We start from the raw sequence: 21279 nt of genomic DNA, 5'->3' as shown, positions 1-21279 counted from the left end.
TCTTACATTTTAGTGTTTATATAGAGAGCAGTATAAACAAGTAAGTGTCTGTATGAAATTTTCGTTTGTACTGACTTCGCTAGTGCTTTTTAGATAGCCTGTTGTAAAACTAGGCAAATATCTAGATGAGTTGATGTACCATCTGGAAGACCTCTGCATACCCCTGATTGAGAACCACTGTTCTAGAGGATTAGGGACACCCAGAGGATGGGGTTGCATCCCTGACCATTTTAGCTAATAGCCATTGATGAACTATCCTCCATAAATTTATCTAATTCTTTTTTGCACCCAGTTATACCTTTGGCCTTCACAACATCCTCTGGCAATGAGTTCCACAGGTTGACTGTGCACTGTGTGAAGAAGTACTTCTTTTTAAAACTTTCTGATTATTAATTTCATTGGGTGACTCCTGGTTCTTGTATTAAGTGAAGGGGTAAGTAGAAATTCCTTATTAATTTTCTTCACGCCATTCATGATTTTATAGACCTCCATCATATCGCCCCTTACTCATCTTTTTTCTAAGCTGAACAGCCCCAGCCCTTTTAAGCTTTCCTCATATGGAAGCTGTTCCATACACCTTAATCATTTTTTTTGCCCTTCTCTATACTTTTTCCAATTCCAATATACCATTTTTTGTGATGGGTTGACCAGAACTACATGCAGTGTTTAATGTGTGGGTGTACCATGGATTTATGTAGTGGCATTATGATATTTTCTGTCATATTATCTATCCTTTTCCTAATGTTTCCTAACTTTCTGTGACATTTTTTGATTGCCACTGAACATTGAGCAGATGTTTTCAGAGAACTATCCACAATGATTCCAAGATCTCTTTCTTGCGTGATAACAGCTAATTTAGACCCCATCATTTTATGTGTAGAGTTGGGATTGTTTTCTAATGTGTATTACTTTGCATTAATCAACATTGAATTTCATCTGCCATGTTGCCCAGTCACCCAGTTTTGTGAGATCCTTTTGTAACTCTTCATTGTCAGCTTTGGACTTAACTATCTTGGGTAACTTTGTATCATCTGCAATCTTTGCTACCTCACTGTTTACCCCTTTTCCCAGATCATTTATGAATATGTTGGACAGCACTAGTCCTGGTACAAATTCTTGGGGGACCCCGCTATTTACCTCTCACTTTTGACCACATGGCTGTTGTTTCTTCAAACAATTTTAATAGATTGGCGAGGCATGATTTCCCTTTACAAAAGCTGTGTTGACTCTTCCCTAACATATTGTGTTGATCTATGTGTCTGGTAATTCTGTTCTTTACTATAGTTTCAACCAATTTGCTTGGTACTGAAGTTAGGCTTACTGACTTGTAATTACAAGAATCATCTCTGGAGCCTTCAAAAAAATTGGCATTAATGCAGCTATCCTCCAATCATCTGATGCAGAGGCTGATTTAAGTGAGAGGTTACATAACACAGTTAGTAGTTCCTCAGTTTCATACTGGAGTTCCTTCAGATCTCTTGGGGGAACACTATCTGGTCCTGGTGATTTGTTACTGTTTAATTAATCAATTTGTTCCAAAACCTCCTCTACTGACACCTCAGTCTGGAACAGTTCCTCGGATTTTTCACCTAAAAAGAATGGCTCAGGTGTGGGGATCTCCCTCATAATCTCTGCAGTGAAGGCTGATGTAAAGAATTCATTTAGCTTCTCTGCAATGGCCTTGTGTTCCTTGAGAGCTCCTGTACCACCTTGATTGTCCAGTAGCCCCACTGATTGTTTAGCAGGCTTTCTGAATCTGATAGTATTTGTATCTTTTGCTAGTTGCTCTTCAAATTCTTTTTTGCCTTGCCTAATAATACTTTTACACTTGACTTGCCAGAGTTTATGTTCCTTGCAATTCACCTCAGAAGGATTTTACTTCCAATTTTTAAAAGATGCCTTTTTTTTGTCTTTAGCTGTCTTTTGTACTCTGTTTAGCCATGATGGTATTTTTTTTGATCCTCTTGCTGTTTTTAAAAAATCTGGGGTATACATACAGTTTGAGCCTGTATTCTGGTGTTTTAACATTTTTTAATGCAGCTTTCAGGCATTTCACTCTTGTGACTATTCCTTTTAATTTCCATTTAACTAGCCTCCTCTTTTTTGTGTAGTTCCACTTTTTGAAGTTAAATGCTATGGTGGGGGGTTTCACTGGTATTTCCCCCCTGTGATGGGGTGTCCAACCCCACACAAGGCTTGAAGGGGTTAAAATGGCCAAGGGGGCCTAATAACCATCTAGGCTTCTCCTGGAGGAAGAGACAGGGAGTAATGAGGGAGCTCAGCTGGATAGGAACAGGAGAGCCTGTATAAAGTTCTGTAGCTGAGAGTAGAAGCAGGCTGCAGAAAGAGAGATGCTCAGTTACTGTCAAGGTGAGACGACAAAGTAGAAAGTAGCCCAGGGATACAGTAGTAAGGGATAAGATTGTGCTGACCTTGACTGCTATTTGTAGGGTCCCTGAGCTGGAACCCAGTGGCATGGTTAAGGTTGCAATGAAAGAGAAGACTTAGATGCATGCAATATCCTTAGAGGGCCAAGCCAGAAAGTGGGAGCAGTTGAATTCTGAGAGAGTGAGACTGAGAGAGTGATGGGGTGCAACTGCAGGAAGGGGTGTTGACCTAGCAGAGCTAATCCCCAGACGCAGCCAGAAGGAGGGGCTCCAGTAATGTGTGAAATGCCCAGTGACACCTGCCCCCCAAGGATAGTAAATTTAATTACATTATGGTCACAATTATGAGCTGTTCAGCCATGTTCACCTCTTGGACTAGATTCTGTGTGCCTGGGACGGGGTGGCTTCCAGTGGAGGGAGCATATAAAAGGAAGCAGCTCAGCTTGGCTCAGTCCGGTCTGGCTGAGGAGGAGAGCGAATGTGTGCTGTAGGCTCCTGCAAGACTCCAGATGGCTGAGACCAAGGACCCTGTCTATGATGCCGAGAACCAGTTGACTGCAGGGACAGAAGGGGACACCGAGCTGCTACCAGCTGAGGAGATGCCTGAGGTGGGCTTAAGGGTAAGAAGCAACCCAAGGGATGTGTCAGGAGACATGCAGACCTGAACCTTCCTTTGGGGTGATTGGTTTCATAGAGCCCTGGGTAAGAACCTGGTGGAGTAGGATGGGCTTGGGTTCCCCTACCCTCCCTGCACTTGCCACTGGGCACTGCTGTCTAGTAGTATTGGTACTAGAGGCTAATGCCTTGGACTATTGATACTGGGCATTGCTTCCCTGAGAGAAAGGGTGGCCTCTGTGGACACGTGCCCCATGGCATTGCTGCCCTGAGAGAAAGAGCAGCCTTGGGGACCCTTACCACTAGATGTCACAACCACCACAGAGGGGGCAGTCCCCTGTGGACCCTCATGGCACCCCCTGGATAGTGCCACTTAGGACTAAATCAAGAATCACCTCTCCCCTTGTGGGTTCCAGGACTAGCTGGAGTTTTCTGCTTTTGTAGCCTCTCTAACCACAACCACAACCGCCCCCACCACCACTGTGACCTACTATGTCATTTATATATAGTTAGTATCTTGATATCACTGTGTCCCATTGATTATTATCATTCCACCAAATTTCTGTGATGCCTATTATATCAATATCCTCATTTAATGCAAGGCTTTCAAATTCACCCATCTTAATATTTAGACTTCTTGCATTTGTACACTAGGGCTTATGAAAATTATCAGTATTTAGTTGTCTGCCTTCAAGTGACGTAATTGAATGGGGCTCTTTTTTGTCTGATGGCTTCTCTTCGGTATCTATTTGTACTATATCAACTTCTATCCTGTCCTCTTTAATGGGATATAGAGTATCCCCTTTAATAACTCCTCCCCAAGGGATGCATCTGAACTGTGTGCTCCTCCACACCTGTCAGCTTTCCCCCAGCCCTCAGTTTAAAAACTCCTCTATGACCCTTTTAATTTTACATGGCAGCAGCCTGGTTCCATTTTGGTTTAGGTGGAGCCCATCCTTCTTGTATAGCCTCCTCCTTTCCCAAAAGGTTCCTCAGTTCCTAATAAACCTCAATCCTCCCTCTAAACATCACTGTCTCATTAACCCATTTCATTCACCCATTGAGACCCTGCAATTCTGCCTGTATTACTGGCCCTGCACATGGAACTGGAAGCATTTCAGACAACACTATCATGAAGGTCCTCGGCTTTAATCTCTCACCTAACAGCCTAGATTTTGCCTCCAGAACCTCTCTCCTACCTTTCCATATGTCATTGTTACCTACATGTACCATGACCAGCAACTCCTCCCCAGCACTACATATAAGTCTGTCTAGATGTCTCAAGAGGTCCACAAACTTTGCACCTCGCAGGCAATTCACCACACAGTTTTCCTGGCCATCACAAATCCAACTATCATTCTAATTTTTTATGCAAAGGTTTGCAAGTGGATGCAGATGAATCTTCTAAGTCTGGCTGGGAGATCTGCCCCTTTGCAGACCTCAGTATGGCCAGCTCTCATGATTTTATTGCCAGTCTTGCAATGTTTAGGCTTTTTAGGGGTTCACATTAGTGTCTAATGTCTGCTTTGAATCTTGTGAAGTTTCGCCTTTCTCCAGAATGGCTGTCATCTCCCATTATTGTCTTTGGGACTGAATCCTCAGCATGCTGGCTCCTATGTCTCGTTAATGTTTGCAGGTGGAGGTGAGACTGCCCCCAGCATTGGCTTCCCTCTCCCATTGTTTCCAAAGGGGCTGAAGCCAGGCTGGACTCAGGAAAGACGGTAGCCTGGTAGTCAGCATTATGAGATCCAGACATGGGACAAGAGACTTTGAAAGTGACAGGAAACAGATTGGGAGGAGGGGTATAGCTGGGAGTGGAGAGGCACAGGACAGGAAATTATGAGGAATCAAGGGAAAGTGGATGGAGCAGGAGGATGAGTGAGGTGAGTGGAGGGGGATATGGGTGGTAGTTGGGAAACTGATAGATGCAGGGGAATGTGAGGGTAAGAGGCAGACTGGGGGAGCAGGGGAATGTGGCATAGCAGAGACAGAGAACGTGATGGGTAGGAAACTGAGGGAAATATGGGAAGTAAGTGAATGTAGGGATAGATGGGAGACAGGAGGCTGTGTGGGGCCATGGAGAGAAAATACAAATAGTGCAACAGCTTATCCTGCCTAGTTAGTGTGTGCGTGTGAAGGTGGGGGGAGCTCCCCACAGCCAGGGGATAGTAGAGGGAAGGTAACCCCCCCCCCGAGCAGCAAAGAGGGATGCCTACATTTTGTGCACATATTTTAGGTTGGATTTTAAATCTGAGATGATCACCAACAAATTGGGGGTGGGTGACTACCCATTAGAGGTGGAAAAATCAGAAAGCAGCAAAAACAAGAAGAATGGGAATGGAGATCCCTAATGAGACACCCCATGAAAAGTAATTTTTCAGGCTTTAGACTTGGGATCCCAATTAAACTCTTAAGTTTCATAAGAAGAGCACCGAGCTGCGGAAGGTCATGAAGAGATATTGAGGAGATTTTAAAACAAATCGAGAGGGAATACCCGCTCAGTGCCAAAACCCAAATGTGGGGCAAAGACTGAAAATGAGAGGCATGATGACTATTAGTATAGAAAAGTTAAAAGGATGTTGGAGTCATCCTTTGTTTTATCCATACACATTTTTTTCTCATTTCAGTTGAATTATTCATGATTTCTGAGATCCATATATGTAGATTACAGTAATCTAAGGGAGAACAGCTGGTCCATGTGGAACACAGGTACATTTGGGTATCAAAATAAGGGATGTTCTTCATATGAGGGACTGTTGAGTCGTACGTGAGGGTGGACCCAGCTTGAACAAAACCTGTTTCTGGAGGGGAAAATGGAATGATAAGAAAGTGTTTGTCACGAGGGGCAGCTCTCTTGTAAAAGAAAGGGCTGCAGCTCTTGCAGCAGTTGGCACCATACAGCCACCAAAATGGTAGCTGAGGGGGCTGACAAAAACATCTATTTGTACTATAATTTGTCTCAACGGAGGAAATAGCCTGAAAGAAAATGAATGTACAGATAATGTGCATATGAGCTAATATATGTTGTTTCATCCACTTGGATTCATATATTTATGTTTTTGTGAAGTATATATTAGATTCAGATGTTGAGTTGGCTGTTTGGTAAAAGCTATATTTTCCATATGGCATAACTGGTGCTACTGGCCAAGCAGACAGGGATATGTTTCTGCCAAGTAAGAAACACTGTCGGGAAAAAAAGCTTTGACTTCTTCCATTTAGCTTTAGGTGCATTTCATACAGCTCACTATTGCTGAGGCTAGAGTACAATTTGTCATCCTCAATAAAGTGCATAATCAGTGTTTGGGGCTTTTTCTTATTTTCTTGAATAGCTCCATTTGCTCATTGAGGCAGAGCTTGTGCCTTTTCCAGTGAATCTGCTGCTGCTAGAGTTACACACCTGGGGTGAATTGTAGATTAACCATGTATGCATGGTGGGGACGAAGTTTTGCCATTTGGAAATTCTTTTAATAATAGCACTAATACTAATTCTACTAATAATAGATAATGTAGTAATTTAGGTGCACGTCACTTACAGCATTGAATTCTTCAACTTCAACTTCTGTAATGGGGAAGATTATTGGTTTGAATCAATCTTTATTTCTAGACAAACACTAGGGGTCACCCTTCTTTATTTTAAGACCTTGTTCACTGCCCAGTTCCCACAGACAATTTGTTAATTGTAGGGGAGAGTGTTACTATAGAGCAGGAAAAGATTCTTGGCTGTAAAAGTGCTAGCCTTTCTGCTGTCTATCACTGTTTTCTGGCATCTACATTCTTTAGTTTTACTCTCTTAAGAGGAATGAATTGTGTGTCTAAAAGTTGTTCATTAAAACAGATTAGTTCTCTGAGATAGGATAAAGTTCAGACAGTAAAAAGATTTATGGCTTCAATCAAATGTAGTTGTGTACCAATGTGGTTTTTGGCCTGCAGAAGTGCACGTGTGCACACATACATATCTGAGGTGTTTTTATAGCATAGCTGGAGGACTGCGTATGAGGAACAAGTAATTGTAATTTTGGCTTTCATCTGAAAGAAAACTAGATGGGCCACAACATTCTTAATAAGAGAGGAGTTTCTTGAGTATCACAACTGTAAAAGGAAGCAGGTAAAATAAATATCAGGTACAGAAATCCAAACTTGCCTGTTATAGTACTATAAAAAGCCTGGAGCCAACTGTGAATAAGAGGGAGAAAAAGTGCCAATTCATTTTTATGCAGCTTCCTACAAAGGTTACAAAAGACTGATCAGCCAGAAATGTAGGCATCACAGTGACTTTTGTTTTTCTGCAGCGGAAATGTGGATCAGCTTTTTCCTTGGGTTGAGGGAGTGAAGGATCTCTTTTCTGCACTAGTGTTTCCAAAGTTGGGAAACCCTTTGGAATGAAGTGAGGGTCTCTTTAAAGTTTGGGGCTTTGACAGAGTGATCTATTCAATCCAAGCTTACTCTGTCTATAGATCACAGCACATTTATTGTCGTGCAAAACCCTTGTCATGGTACGTGAACACTAGTTTGTCCTGTTTATGATTTTTACAATTTTAAATGGTGTAATGCCTATAGAATAAAATGTCTATTACTGCAATATTTTGCACCCATTTGATGAAAATCTATTTTAGCCATTACTTACCTTAACTATTTTGGGCTAAATCTGCCACCCTCTTCTCATGTTGACTATGTGTTCATATAAAAAGGGAATCTTTATCCTGGCCGCAAGATATTCTAAAGATTGTTCTATCAGTAGCATGCTCTTTACATAAGTCCCTTTCATTCCTCCTCACAAGAAGCTATGAACTGCAATGGGTCACACTTCAAGCACTTCAAAGTTAAAAAATCTGGCATTGCCTATTGTCCATGAAACCTTGATTAGGCCCGTTTGTATGTAAATGAGTTTACCGAGTGCAAGGTAGTTGGGATTAGGTCCACTCTCTTCAAGAACGCCTCCTGGGATGGTCTCCTCCTTCCCATCTTCAAGCACAGGTCTTGTCTACATGAAAGATACATGTGTAGCTACATGCTGCAGTCCCTTTTGTCCCTGTCAGAATCTTTCACTGCAGCAGGGAAAGGCTCTGGCAGTGGGACACTATGCTGCTGAAAATAGCAGTGTAGATGGATAGGGAGGCACTGCATTGGCATGTAGAGAGCTGTGTAGGGTCCATATCTTAAGATATGTCTTTACTGTACTCCCCTTAGCAGTGCCTTGCTGTCTACACTGCTGTTTATACCCGTGCTGAGGGGTCATGCAATACATGTACTCTACATGCCACCTTGGGTGTAGACACACCACAGGGTGAGCCATGGCAGAAGAACTGCAGTTCAGCATTGAGATGTAGCAGTTAATATGTCTCAGTGAGATTAATGAGATTTCATACAATATGCTTATTTACTGATTCTGCAGTATAGTCTCCTCTTGGAACACACACACAGCTCTCATTAGCACAATTTATGTATGTATATTGAGAAGAGATTGCACCTTGGCAGTCATTAGAAAGAAATGTTTAAAAAAAACACCCCATCACCAGGTATTGTGTACAGTAGTAGATTTTCAAAGTTAAATTATTCAGCGTTTAAATAAAAAGTAAACAAACAACAAAAGGTCTCTGCTTACAGGGAACACAAGGCACTTGCAAAATGTCTATTGAAAATCAAGTTTGTTTTTTTTTAGCTATAGCGTGACAAAAAACATCAAAAACTGGAAAGAGATTTTTGATGCCATGGAACGATATACTGCAATGTTTTAGCTATTGTTACTAAGAATAATTACATGAAGGCTAGTAACCAGTACTCTGAGTCTAAGCCCACATCATACGCTTGCTTTTCAGGAGTACTGAGTAGCAGACGCTTCAGGTGAAGTTGATGGGAACTGTGGGTATTCAGTACCTCTAAAACTCAGATCCTTAATTTTAAAGATAATGTGGGGGGCATGGATCAGCATTCACGTTGCATTCCCTGTCAGTACCCAGCCCAGGCCGGGAAAGCTAATGATCCAACCAGCGGACCAAATTTGGTGATGAATCCTGGGCACATGCCGCCTGAGGCACATTGCACATACAGTAAGAAGAAAGATGATGTTATAAAGATGGTATTTCTGATAGAAACACCAACAGGCCCCTCATCATAACACTGCTTCCAGCTACTGCTATCAAAAAGATGTAACATTAGATAGTTTTATTCACATAAAATACATTAAAAATAAAGGATCTGTCTTAATTCAACAATAAAGATATTCAAATTTAAAACTGAGCCTGCATTTTAAATTCAATGTACTTGTATGCAATATTTATCAGACCTCTGATAACTGACTTAAACTACATAGCCAAAACAATTTGAGTTACCAATGGAATGGTTAGGTTTAAGCCAAACCCTGAACATAATTGGAGTTCCTGTGTAGGGAGGGGTTATGTAACTTTCCTATTTGCATATTAGAATATAGTGGAGTTGGCCTATGGTACAGGGTAGCACAATCCTGAGGACTGCGTAGTGGCTTTTATGAGTGACTCTAGTGATTGGAAATAATCAGACCATTGGAATACCCTGGCAAAACTCCTTCCCCTGACAATACTCATGCCCCCTGAACTGGTTGCATCTGTGGGGTGACATAGAGCTGTCCAGAATCCTTGCCCTAATAGAAGGTATGTAATGGTGGGCTTGCCCCTTTAAGGCTTGGAGGCCTGGAACTTACCATCCCTGTACAATTAGCCCTGCCTGGCATCCCAGTGGAGTGTGGCATTTATTTAGTAGTATCAGCTGGGTATGGAGGAGCTGATTCTCCTGTAAAGAGCTGCAGGAAGCTGCAGAGAGAGAGACTGCAGAGTCTGCAACAGTGGCAGAGGCCTGCTAAAGCAGGGAACATTGGCTGGGAGCAAGTAGACTCCAGCAGGGGACCCTGAGTTTTTCAGGAAAAAGGCCCCAGGAAAGGAAGGCCTGGGAGACCCACAGCAAGAAGACTGGGAGCATGGACTTGATGAGGATTTGAGAACTTTTATTTTGAATATTTTGTTATCTTAATAAATCAAGCCCAAGGGAGCCGTGGTGTTGAACTTAACAGTCTGTTTTGGTAATTTGACTGAGAGAGCCCTGGCTTTGGGAGGTGACTGGCTTGTTGTTCACCAGGGGGAAAAGAGAACCAGAGACACAGCCCCAAGTCACGGTTCCCTCATCCCTGAAGTGATGTTATATTGACAATGTATTACATAATGGTGACATTCAATCAGAGATTGTAATACAACTCTGATTTGAGAAAGGTGCTCTCCGGGCCCCAAACTTTGTTAGGATTGCTGATCAGAGATGTACTCTGAGTGCAAACCTGTAAAGCGGGGAGGGGCCAATACTGCCAGGGCTGGTTGAGGTAGATTCAGGTTGATTGGCATCTGTACATTGCATGCACATTACTCTGGGTTTGGGCTTTGCTTTGTGCAGGCCATCTTTGGGAACTTAAATGTTTGTTGATTGGCTGCTTCTGGATCAGACTCTAGGAAAGCTGGTTGTTTCTATCAGCAGCAGGCCTCTCCATCTGAATTCTCAAAACCAGCCCATGTTGGGAAATGCTGTTGTATCTTTGTTGCTCAGGCTTCTATAAGTTCTTTCAAAGTATGACTGACTTACTCTAATTTCAGTGTGTAGCCCAAACGCTGCAGTGGCTTTACTTACTGCTCTGGCCAGAAATACGCAAGTGGGCCCTTGTTCTTGAACTTTGAATATGGAAAATGAATAATTTGGGCCAAGCTCTACAGTGGAGTTCTAAGGGGTATAAATTAAGCCCAGGTGTGTAAACTACTTGAATTTAAGGATGAAAATCCATGTAGGGATTCTGTGGTGCAATTAAGGACCTGGGGACAGATTTAAAAGGCAGCTAAAAATGCAGATAGGCACCCTGTGGGCTTTAGGGTTGCCAACTTTCGAATCTCAGAAAACTGAACACCCTTGCCCCACCCCTTCCTGGAGGCCCCACCCCTTCCCCATCTCTTCTCCGAGGCCTCGCCCTTCACTCACTCCATCCCCCATCCCTCTGTCTCTTGCTGTTCCCCACCCTCACTCACTTGCTCATGTTCACCAGGCTGGGGCAGGGGGTTAAGGTGTGTGAGGGGGTGAGGGCTCTGGTTGGGGGTGGGGCTGGGATGGGGCCAGGGATGAGGGTTTTGGAGTGTGGGAGGGGGCTCTGGGCTGAGGAAAGGGGTTGGGGTGTGTGAGGGGTACAGGGTCTGGGTTAGGGGTGCAGGCTCCTGGTGGGGTCAGAAATGAGGGGTTCAGGGTGGGGAAGGGAGATCAGGGCTGGGGAAGGGGGTGGGTAATAGGGGAGTAAGGGCTCTGGGGTTGGGGTGCAGACTCTGTGGTGGGGCTAGGAATGAGGGGTTTGGGATGCAGGAGGGGGCTCAGGGATGGGGTAGGGGGTTGGAGTGCGGGAGTGAATGAGCATCGCAGGCTCCGAGCGACGCTTACTGGGCATGGTTCCTGGCCAATGGGAGCTGCGGAGCCGGTGCTTGGGGAGGGGGGCAGCACATAGAGCCACCTATGCCTACAAGCCAGAGGGACATGATGGCTGCTTCCCAGGAGCCATGCAGAGCGGAGTAGGGAGCCTGCCAGCCCCACACCAACTGGACTTTTAATGCCCTGGTCAGCGGTACTGACCGGAGCTCCAGGGTCACTTTTTGACCAGGTGTTCCAGTTGAAAACTGGACAGCTGGTAAGCCCTAGTGGGCCTGAATGTCTGTGCAAACCTGATCCCTGGTCCTTGGAGGTGCAGGTCCTCTGCACATTTCATTTGTGGTGTTCAGTGTCTCTAAAGATTTAACCTTATTGCTAGTGTGATGAAGGCAGCTGAAACCATGGAAGAAAGAGAAATATCAACTATCACATCTACTCAGGTGAACACCATAAAAGGTCACAGATAAAAAATTATCATCATATACCCCTATATGGAAACTATGTTCTCATTAATGAGAACATTAAATATTAAAATTGGATCCATGGATTCCTTTTGTTTGTATGCTAGAGATGTTATAACTGTATGAATCCTTTATAGCAGTGGTTCTCAAACTATTGTACTGGTGACCCCTTTCAGACAGCAAGCACCTGAGTGTGACCCCCCCCTTATAAATTAAAAACACTTTTTTATATTTAACTTTATTATAAAGGCTGGAGGCAAAGCAGAGTTTGGGGTGGAGGCTGACAGCTCACAATCCCCCATGTAATAACCTCACGACCCCCTGAGGGGCCATGACCCCCAGTTTGAAAACCCCTGATTTATAGTCACAAGTTCAAATGAATATATAAACCAGATATAAAAATACAAAATTGATACTGACTATGGCATCATTATCCACAAATGTAATACAATTTAATACTGGGTCTATTGGAATGTATTGTTACATGAGACAGGTATAAAATATAATCAATACATTTTACAAAACATATAGAATAAGGTCTTAGGCTGCTGTCAATCAGCAGAGATCCATTGAACTCAGTGAAGTTGTGCTACTTTACACGAGGTAAGGCTCTGGCTATGAATACATGATTAATATATTTTCAGTAATTGAACATTTATACATTACACAATTGTGACACACAGGCGCCCCAATATTCACCATTCTGATGTAATTAGGATATGTTTTGTACAAAGTATGCCTTGAGATATCATTCTAAAAGTCTTGATCTGCTCGACATTAATATCTTGCTGGACTGTATGTGCTATCATTGTATGTGAAGTTATGAAGTTTGGCTATGTATGTGTTACTGAAACATGTTGTGAGGTTGAAAACACCCACAAGCAGCCTTTCAGGTACAACAGTAAAAAAAACCAAACAATGGCTTACTGAGGAAATGCGCACAAGTATTACCCCAGGAACTGTGTACAATAGAAATCTCTCAGAGATAGCACTATACAATGGGAGCTGTTTGACCCAGGTCACAGCAAAAGAGCTTTCCAGCTAGTGGGAAGAAAATATAAAAGGGGGAAAAAGACAGCATAAGGGGAACTCACTCTTCCTATAACAACACACCTGGAAACACCTGAGGAATAAAGACTGAACAGGGGGGAAGTGATGTTCCCTGGCTAAAGGGATTTCTAGTCTGTGTATGAAAACCTGGGAAACCCAAGCTGGAAAGCCAAGGCATCTTGTGCCTTAAGAATCTGCCAGTCTGTTTATCACTCAGGGTGAGGATTTGCTAATTCATATCCTACCTATCTAGTATATTAAGCTCAGTTGTGGTTTTGTTTATTTACTAGGTAATCTGCTTTGATCTGTTTGCTATCACTTATAATCACTTAATCTATCAATTTCTAGTTAATAAACTTATTTTATATTTTAATCCAAACCACTGTGCATTTGACTAAGGTGTCTAGGGAAAATCTCAGCTTGGTTACCACTAGTGTGTATGGTCCTCTTCACATTGAGGGAGAGGCGGACTGGGTTTAAACCCATATACTGGCCAGATTTGACCAGGGCAGGATGGTACTGCTCTGGGGTCCTAGGCTACGTTCCCTCTAAGCTGTGTGGCTACACAGCCATGCAGTTGCCTATAAAGTGCTATGCAGGTGCTCAGGGCTGCGGTGGGGACAGATGCCACTCTCCAAGCCCTGGACCTGCTGTGGTGCCCCTCCCCAGGCCCTGACCCAGCCCAGCCCCAGACCTGCTGTGACCAGGGGATAGGTGCCCCTCCCCCGACCCCAACCCAGCCTGACCCCGAACCTGCTGTGGCTGGGGGACAGGCACCCTTCCCCTGGCCCTGACCCAGCCCAGCCCTGAACCTACCAAGGGACAGGTGCCCCTCCCCCCAGCCCAGGTGCTGCTGCAGGGAGAGAGGGCTGGGGGGAGTCCTCTCTCCCCACAATAGCCCTGGGGAGCCCCCCTGTATGCCAAACTCCTCAGCCCCACCCCAGAGCCCACACCTCTAGATGGCACCTTCACCTTCACCTCCCCAAACCCCAACCCTACGCCCCAGCCTTGAGCCCCTCATCCCCAGCCCCACCCCAGAGCCCACACCCCCTGCTGGAGCCCTCAGCCCCTGCACTCCAACCCTCTGCCACCAGCCCTGAGCTCCCTCCCACACTCCGAACCCCTCGGCCCCAACCTTCTACATAAATTTTGTTGTTCTCACGTCACACATCACCTCCATATTGGTGAACATAACAAAATTCATTCCACACATCGATGGAAAAAATTAGAGGGAACACTGGTCTGAGGCTGGTGCTTAGAGAGCCTGCAAGTGACTGCAGCAGGGTGTGTCCCTATCTGTGTGAATGCTGGTGAAAGTGCAAGCTTGGAGGGGCTTTGCAATTTGTCATGGCAACACCGTGTGAGAGGGAGCCCTGGCTGGTGGGTCAGAAGGCTCAGTGATACCCCAGTTCCAGGTGGCACCCAGGGGGAACCCATCCCAACTATATTTTAAATGTAAAAAGGAGTGAGTTTCACACTATTGAAAGCACTTTGAAACTGTTTGGTAGGGCAGATGAGTTTTCTGGAGCCCTGAGCTTTGTGTGTGCTGCTGAGAGTTCTGGGGAAGTCCATCTCAATTGGGTTATAAGTTAAAGTAGTGATGGGATACTTTATTTTACATCTTCCTCATAGCTGTTTTCTGGCCGCTTGCACTACTTCAGGACACAGTAGGCTTAGTGGGACTTTTATTTTGACATTATTTTTCTTTGGCACACCATGTCATCTCTTTTGAATACACTCCTCTTCCATGCTGTTGGTATGTAAAGACTCCTTTGGTACAGCTCTACCTCGATATAACGCGACCCGATATAACACAAATTTGGATATAACGCGGTAAAGCAGTGCTCTGGGGAGGCGGGGCTGCGCATTCCGGTGGATCAAAGCAAGTTTGATATAATGCAGTTTCATCTATAACATGGTAAGATTTTTTGGCTCCTGAGGACAGCGTTATATTGAGGTAGAGGTGTACTACCATATTGTTAGAATCTAGACTACTGTGAAAACCAGTGTAAAAGTTTGCCATTTTATTGCTAGCTAGAAGTATAACTTGAACCGCTCTGCCAGAGTATACTTTTCTTCATCCCTTTATCTTATAATTTTGGGTTATGTCTTTTCTTAAAGGTAGTTTTAACTGCACACAGGTTTTCATTTGCATGTACAGTGGAAGAATATGAAACGTTTCCTTGGAAACTTTAAATGTCTGAAACAATCATTTACATAAACAATGCTGTCATCAAAATTTCACATTCTTCAGTTGAAGGAAAAAACTTAAACATTTCCAATGCAAATAAATGCTATTTAATAAGCAGACAATCTAAAAAAGCCCCCTTTATTGAATTTCATAATGACCAAAAAGTTACTTATCCTTAAAATAACTCCAGATTATAATATAACTTCATTTGTGGATTAATTGTGTGCACTGAAATAACTGCTTAGAGTGTTTTCAAATTCATCTTAAACATTTATCTCTAATTGCCATGCAAAACACCGTTGCCCTTTCCTCTGGGTAAGGCAAAAACAACTGTCATTCCCATTTTAACAGAGCTTGTTTCCACCTGTCAAGAGCATTCTGATTGCTTTAATCAATCTGTTCATAACTCCTGGTTTTTCTCTTGTAAGGTTTGCATAGAAATTCCCTCAGATTCTTATATGTTCAGTGATCTGTGCCAACTCAATATTTTTTTCTGCCTTAGATACCTATTTTATAGTATTCCCCTAACCAGACATAAAGAGAAGAGAAGTTCAAGAAAAGAAAACACAAAATGCATTTCACACCTGCTCTGTTGCACTTTCCCTCATACAATATATCCATTAGAAAACTCCAGCCATATTAGTAAATAAATAATTATTCCCTACTTTGCCACCTTCATGCTCCCCCATAAACAAAACACAGAAACTGTAGCTTGCCCCCTGTTGCTGTGATGTTCTGTTTTAAATACTGGACCAAGCCAGACTAAGTAGCAGGGTTCAAAGCTGTAGACACTAAGGGTATGTCTACACTGCAACAAAACACCCACAGCTCATCTGGGTCAGCTGACTCGGACTTGCGGAGCTTGGGCTGTGGGGTTATAAAATTGCAATAATGATGTTCAGACTTCTGCTGGAACCTGGATCTGGGACTCTCCTGCCTCGTGGGGTCTCAGAGCTGGGCACCAGCCCAAGACCAAATGTCTACACTGCAATTTTATTGCCTTACAGCCCAAACAGCCCTCCGACCCCGGCCTGTCATCCGCAAGCCTGAGTGAGCTGACCTGGGCCAGCCACAGGATATTTACTGCAGTGTAGCCAGACCCTGACTGAAGCCCTTCTTCCTGAACTGATTAGCTACTTTGTCCTTTTAAAAAAATCTTTTAATAATCTGCCATATGTAAGTAGAATTGCTACCGTATTGCTAAATATCTAGTTCTATCCTGGAATCTATACTAATTAATAATATGTAATACAATATTATATTTAAATAAATCCAGGAGTCTTAAAGCACTTTGAGCGACTGGTATTCTTACCTACATTTTTCAGATGCGGAAACAATGGCAGAGAGGTTAAGTGATTTGCCAAAAGTCACACAATAAGGCATTGATAAACCTGGGTCTAGAAACAAAGTCCCTTGATCTCAGAAGTGAAATGGTTTCATTAAAGTCAATGACAAAACTCCCACTGACTGTGCTGGGGCCAGGATTTCACCCCCAGCCCATTGTGCTGATTGACAGACCATGCTGAGGGGCTGCAAGAACTGACTTGTCACCAAAATGTATTTCCATTGTTGTATTAAGATTGCAAGTCTATGTTCCTAGTTAAACACATTTAGAATATATGTTACTTTGACTTAAATGTTATTGTATTTGTATTCATTTTAAATTAAATATAGCATGGAAACTTCATTGAGACATAGACAATGTTTTGGGGTTTTTTCCCCCCAAAAAAGATTGAGGGGAGGGTTAGAAGAGGATGAACAAGAAAATGTCCATTAAAGTTATCAGAGTCTCAACAACAGTGGAAGAACTATGGGTTTTTTTTTCATATTTAGGGTGTCATGAAAATTTGCAAGTGAGCTACTGATTAGTGCATAAACAATGCTAAATGTGAAATATATCTGTAGACATTTGTTTCTTACTGTATGATGTCTCAGATGAAAAGGAGGTGGGAGAGAAAAAGCAGTTTTTAAAACAAATTTATGGATATGAAAAAAACACTTTTTCCATCAAGAAAATTATGGAACCAAGTTTAAATTTGATATCTAATAAAAAGTGTTATTTTATTATTATTCTCTTTGGTCCAAATTCATAGTCATTAGTTAAGTTAGACCTGGGATGAAACTGGTCTTAAATACATTGTCTCTGGTTTTGTGAGATATTTACATATTGTATCTCAGATTTATCTCCACCTTCTTTAACTTGGTGATTTTCTCTGAATACAAATGTACACATGGAAAGGCAATTCCAAACCTACAGAAGCAGTTCACATCTCTTTATTTTCACTTTGTTTAATTATTTTCAGAATCTTTCTCTCTTTTGATAATGTCCCTACTTCCCCCAAAAGGTCCCTTTTGACCTTTGTTCCCTGTTTTTAAAGTGTGAGTTTCATGTAAAAAAAAAAGTTTAAATATGTCAGTAATAAATTAATCCACCATCTGAGATGAAATCAAAAACATTCTGAGTGTTGTGAAATGATGATATAGTTAAAGCAAAACAAAACAGAGTAAGTGTTTAGAATTATGATTAATGTGAATAGGTAAGCATTTTACCTGAATAGCATTGGTAACATTCCATCCAGCTTCCCAAGTGGTGATCAGTTTGATCTGGGCACCTTGCATGTGAGCCTTGGATTGATATTCTGGATCCTGGTGGGAGACATTAAACTCAAGAGTCATGGTAGCGTCTTGTTCCTCTTTTTCCTCGCTGTGGGTCTGATTAAGCTCATCCCTTCTGGCAAAATTCACATTTTCTTCATCAGCATCTAGGCAACCTTCCCATTTCACCAGCCTGAAAAATAGGGACTGTGTACCCCTAAAGCGATGGGGAAGAGAAGAAAGAGCCTGCTTCAGGTAAGCCATCCTGAATACCAGCTATTAAAATAAAATCTTTTCCTGGCTGTCTTTATTTTTTGCAGTAGTTGTGTGTTATTAGTCCCTTTGTTAGATTGGCATTGACACTGTAGCTGTGATTTATGAGGTCTGTTGGCCTTCAGTCTTTTATTTGTGTCAGTTTCAAATGCCAAACTAAAGGAACATCCCCAGGGTCTTCAAGGTGCTGCTCAGAGTCAATGAGGTTTAGTAGCCTGCAAGCTGAAATTTACAATTCAAATCCTTTTACTTATGGTAAGTACATAGATCAGTCACTCGTGAAGAAGCTACAAGTGGTTGCAAGAATCTGTTTCTGGAAATTATGCAAGCATGTTTTTCAATACAAGTAAATATTCCTCCAAAAAAAAAAAATCTACTGCATTAAAAAGCATCACTGACTGACTGATACAAACAAAATGACTGTAATATACATAGAAGTTAATAGAGCAGGCTACTGCTGGGTTAAATTAAGGTTTATTACATTGTCCATGAGCTAAGTAGTCCCATCATATTTAGACCAAATTATATCATTCATGTGTAGAGTTATAATAGCGCAACAACTTTAAAAAGAATAATTTATTAAAAATTAAATAGAGAACAAGGGGAAAATATGTATAAATAACTACCTACTTCTCCAGATGTGAGAATTTTCTGCTCTTATTTAGTGTCTACAGAGGTCAGTAGAACTTAAAAAATGTTTTAAAAACATAAGCTCAAAGTTTAAAAACTTCTAGCATATTGATAACTATTTCTATTTCATAGTATTTTTCTGAGGAGAGAGAGTAGAATTTTTTAAATGCTGTTTAGCTCTGTCTGTTCATTCCAGGGCTATAAAGATACATTAGTCTTTACACACCATAAGACCATAAAAACTATATCTATTTTGTTTCCCTTACTTTCATGGAGAAGCACCTGGGATTTGTGCAAGGAAGGAAAAGAAAGGGAGTGTAGTTGCAGGATTCACTGATTTTTAGTGTCACCTCTCCTGTGAGTCTGGTGTTAAGGAAATCTGCCAGTATCCCTTTGTTAAATCCAGAGTGGTGATATACTGGGCTTCTTCCAGCCAGTCTGAGTTCGTCCACCCAAGGCATGAGGTAGACATCAAATTCTGAAACTGTTCACCTTTCTGAAGTCTATACAGAAATGTAGTGAGTCATCTGACTTTGTAACCAGCACAAAAGGACTTCTGCTTGGGGCGGCGAAATGTCTAGAGCCACCCCTGGACCTCCTGCACAATGCAGGCCACAGAATCTCACCCATCCACTTCTATAACAAACCCCTAATCTATGTCTGAGTTACTGAAGTCCTCAAATTGTGGTTTGAAGACCTCAAGCTGCAGAGAATCCTCCAGCAAGTGACCCGTGCCCCATGCTGCAGAGGAAGGCGAAAAACCTCCAGGGCTTTTCTGATTAAGTCTTTCCACTAGGACATCTGTCTATGGATGGTACACAGATATGTTGAGGCCCTACCAAATTCACAGCCATGAAAAATGCGCCACAGACCGTGAAATCTGGTCTTTTGTGTGCTTTTACCCTATACTATACAGATTTCATGGGGAAGACCAGCATTTCTCATATTGAGGGTCCTGACCCAAAAGAGAATTGCAGAGGGTCACAAGGCTATTTTTGGGGGGGTTGTAGTATTGCCACCCTTACTTCTGCGCTGACTTTAGAGCTGGGCGGCCAGAGAGTCATGGCTGTTGGCCAGGCACCCAGATCTGAAGGCAGCGCCTCAATAGCAGCAGCACAGAAGTAAGGGTGGCAATGCCATACCATATCATCCTTACTTCTTCCCTGCTGTCTTCACAGCTGGGCGGCTGGAGAGTGGCAGCTGCTGACTGAGGGCCCAGCTCTGTAGGCTGCAGCGCTGAAGAATGGCAATACCATACCATGCCATCCTTACTTCTGCGCTGCTCCCTAGCCGTTGCTCCCCAGCTGCCCAGCTCTGAAGCCAGTGCCGCCACCAGCAGCGGTGCAGAAGTAAGGGTACCAGTACTGCAATCCCTGCTACAAGAACCTTGTGACCTCCCCACACAACTCCTTTTTGGGTTAGGACCCCTACAATTCCAACACTATGAAATTTCAGACTTAAATAGCTGAAATCATGAAATTTGTGATTTTTAAAACCCTACAACTGTGAAATTGGTAGGACCCTACAGATGTGTATAATGCTTTGACTTTTAGTAGGCCACAGAACTCTCTTATCCAGATTGTAAATCCTGTTCCCTGGTCCATCATGATCTCTTTGGGAATCCCTACCCAGGCAAAGACCTTCAGCAGCTCATTAGTGATAGTCTTGTCATTCATTGTCTGAAATGATATAACTTCCGGCTATTGGGTGACCAAATCCATGATAACAAGGATATGCTGGTGTCCAGAAGTACTCTTCTCTAGGGGGCATATAAGAATGATTATTGTTCATTCAGAGAAGATCTCATCAAGGGAAAGGGTACTACTAGAGTCCATGGGACTCCTTTGGTGACCACTAGTTAGCATTTGAGGCGTGATACACATAAATTCTCAACTTCTTTAAGGACTCTGGGCAAAAGTATTGGGTCAGGATCCTAGACTTTTTGTCTTATCCTTCCCAAGGTGTCCTGCACATAGGACTGTGTGCACTAAATGTAGGAGCTCAAGATGATATAACTAGGGCACAAGTAATTGCATCCATTTCTCATGCCTCTGCTTGTCCTGGTCTAGATGCAGTGTTCTGCATTTTCAGTTTTTATTTGTAAAAAAATTCTGGGAATTTGTCAGTGTTTATTTTCCAAACATTAAAACCAGGATGAAATCAGGTTAAAACAAGAATTAAAAAAAATGGGGGGCTGGGGTGGAGAGACGGGGACTTTTCATAATGTACACATTTTACTACAGTATAATTGAAACCTTTTTTTAATGTACAAAGGTATTTTTTGTTTCTCTGAGCTAGGAGTATTTCCAGAAATCCTGGTTTGTATACCCTTGCATAATTTTTTTCAAAGTATCCTCACTCATATAGAGCCTTTTGCTGTCTTGGAGGTAATCCAACTTTTAAAATAAGTGCTCTGCATCAATAGATCCAGGGGGTACACCCAAAGCTCACCTTGCCAATTTGCTGGAGATGGGAAATGTGTTTTGATGACTGGTCCAAAAAGCCAGCACATCTAGTTTCATATTATCAGGGTTAGGCATGTTCAGATTTGAGATTCCATTTTTAGTGGCAAATAGTTGAAACATTCTGGAATAACAGTCAGAGTCTGCTGCAAAATTCACCTTGAAGAAGGGGTGCAACACCTGGATGACATTCCAAA

The 21279-nt window shown here is 42.6% G+C and overlaps 1 protein-coding gene across 1 annotated transcript in view; it reads right to left on the bottom strand.

The window, feature by feature from the left end:
* Positions 1 to 17981, bottom strand: part of LOC120401149 (vesicular inhibitory amino acid transporter-like) — a 34770-nt gene extending 16789 nt beyond the window's left edge. Inside the window, exon 1 of the mRNA XM_039530811.1 lies at positions 17673 to 17981. Within this exon, the coding sequence (XP_039386745.1) occupies positions 17673 to 17981 (309 nt within the window). The remainder of the gene's footprint in view (positions 1 to 17672) is intronic.
* Positions 17982 to 21279: the final 3298 nt, after the last annotated feature.

This window comes from Mauremys reevesii, linkage group 3 (genome assembly GCF_016161935.1).
Source record: "Mauremys reevesii isolate NIE-2019 linkage group 3, ASM1616193v1, whole genome shotgun sequence".
NCBI lineage: Eukaryota > Metazoa > Chordata > Testudines > Geoemydidae > Mauremys > Mauremys reevesii.
The sequence above is the reverse complement of the archived record's forward strand: the minus strand, read 5'-3'. Positions and strand labels throughout refer to the sequence as shown.